At 53.9% G+C, this 1,322-nt stretch overlaps 1 protein-coding gene across 1 annotated transcript; it reads right to left on the bottom strand.

Moving 5' to 3' along the window:
* Window positions 1-1,312, bottom strand: DQ04_21141000 (hypothetical protein; the record flags this gene model as incomplete). Its single annotated transcript, XM_009317984.1, has 1 exon — window positions 1-1,312. A coding segment is annotated over one exon (1,312 nt), but the record flags the coding sequence as incomplete, so codon positions are not given.
* Window positions 1,313-1,322: the final 10 nt, after the last annotated feature.

The raw sequence follows: 1,322 nt of genomic DNA, 5'->3' as shown, positions 1-1,322 counted from the left end.
CTCTCACAGATGAATTAGGAGCAGAAGCAGAAGGAGTGTCAACAGCATGTCCAGAAGTTCCGCGAGAACCGGCTCCCTCAGCACGTACTGTCTCCTGGGTAGGCAACGGCTTGGCTTTCGCGACCCGAAGCTCAACTGGCACCTCGTTAATCAGATTTTTATCCTTCATTTCTTTCACAGCGTCTTTTTGGACAGCCTCAGCGTACTCCTTCACCCCCCCGGCAAACATCTCCGCTGCCCATGCCTCCATTAAGGATTCCATAGCTTCATCATATGTCTTCTGTGCCTCTGCCATGGCCTTACGAGCTTCTTCTCCTGCCCTCTTCATACGGAGCAGTGTCTTGTGCATCGCATTCGCTGCAGGAAGTTTGGCGTTCCGTGTATGCCCGGTGAGCACTGCGGCGGACTTCTCCGCATATGCAGACTTCAAGTATCTCACTGCCTCGCCAAGGTAGTCCTTCGCTACAACGGCGGCGTCGCTTGCTCGCAACGCAGGGTTAAGAACAAGTTTTGCCCTCTTGATGGCGTGCTGAGCGTGGTCTTCGGCGGCGGCAGCTTCGTCGTGAGACGCCCCGAACCTCTTCTTTAACTCCGTGACGTTACCCAACGTCAGTGTAACCTGCGCAATGCCAGCATTTGGGGCATGCGCTGCTGTCTTCGTTTTGCTTGCTGCATCAGAGCAATCAGTAATGGCACGACCAAACAGATCGAACATATTATTGATGTCTTCAAAAGCCTTTGTAGCATTCTTCTTCAAATCGGTTTCCGGCTGAACCGTCTTTCCTCGGCCTCTCCTTGCCTTCACTGCATCATACAGCGGAACCATTTTATTCACCGATTCCAACGCTGTTGTAAAGGCAAGTGTTGAAGCATTCAGGGCTTTCTCTGCAGCCTCCGCAGCACCGATCACACTCTTCACTGCCTTCTCCATCTCCTCCTTTCCCTTCTGCGCCATTCTCACGACGAGGGATGACTTTTTTAATACATACCTGGCATCGTCAGCGCTTAGCTTTGTCGCATTGGGTTTCTCGCGGCGGTAGTAGTACAGCGGCTTCATCCGGTCCCGAGCCCCATAGTCGCGGAACTCCGGGCCATGACCGTAGAATGACTTCTTTAAGAAGTCGTGCAGCGTCATTGTCCCTTTTTTCTTACTGACCGGGTCGATTGCGGGCACGGTCTCACTCTGGCCAGATTCCGTGATCGCCTCCGTCCCAGTACTGGGCTCCTCAGTGGCAGTAGCCGTCACGCACAAGGCCGTGCAGCACAGAGCAGCGGCCAACACCCACACAACGCGGCGCACCGTCACCATCATTCAATATCGC

The sequence above is a fragment of the Trypanosoma grayi genome (genome assembly GCF_000691245.1).
Source record: "Trypanosoma grayi strain ANR4 Tgr_2114_V1, whole genome shotgun sequence".
NCBI classification, from domain to species: Eukaryota; Euglenozoa; class Kinetoplastea; order Trypanosomatida; family Trypanosomatidae; genus Trypanosoma; species Trypanosoma grayi.
This window is presented reverse-complemented; position numbering and strand designations above follow the sequence as displayed.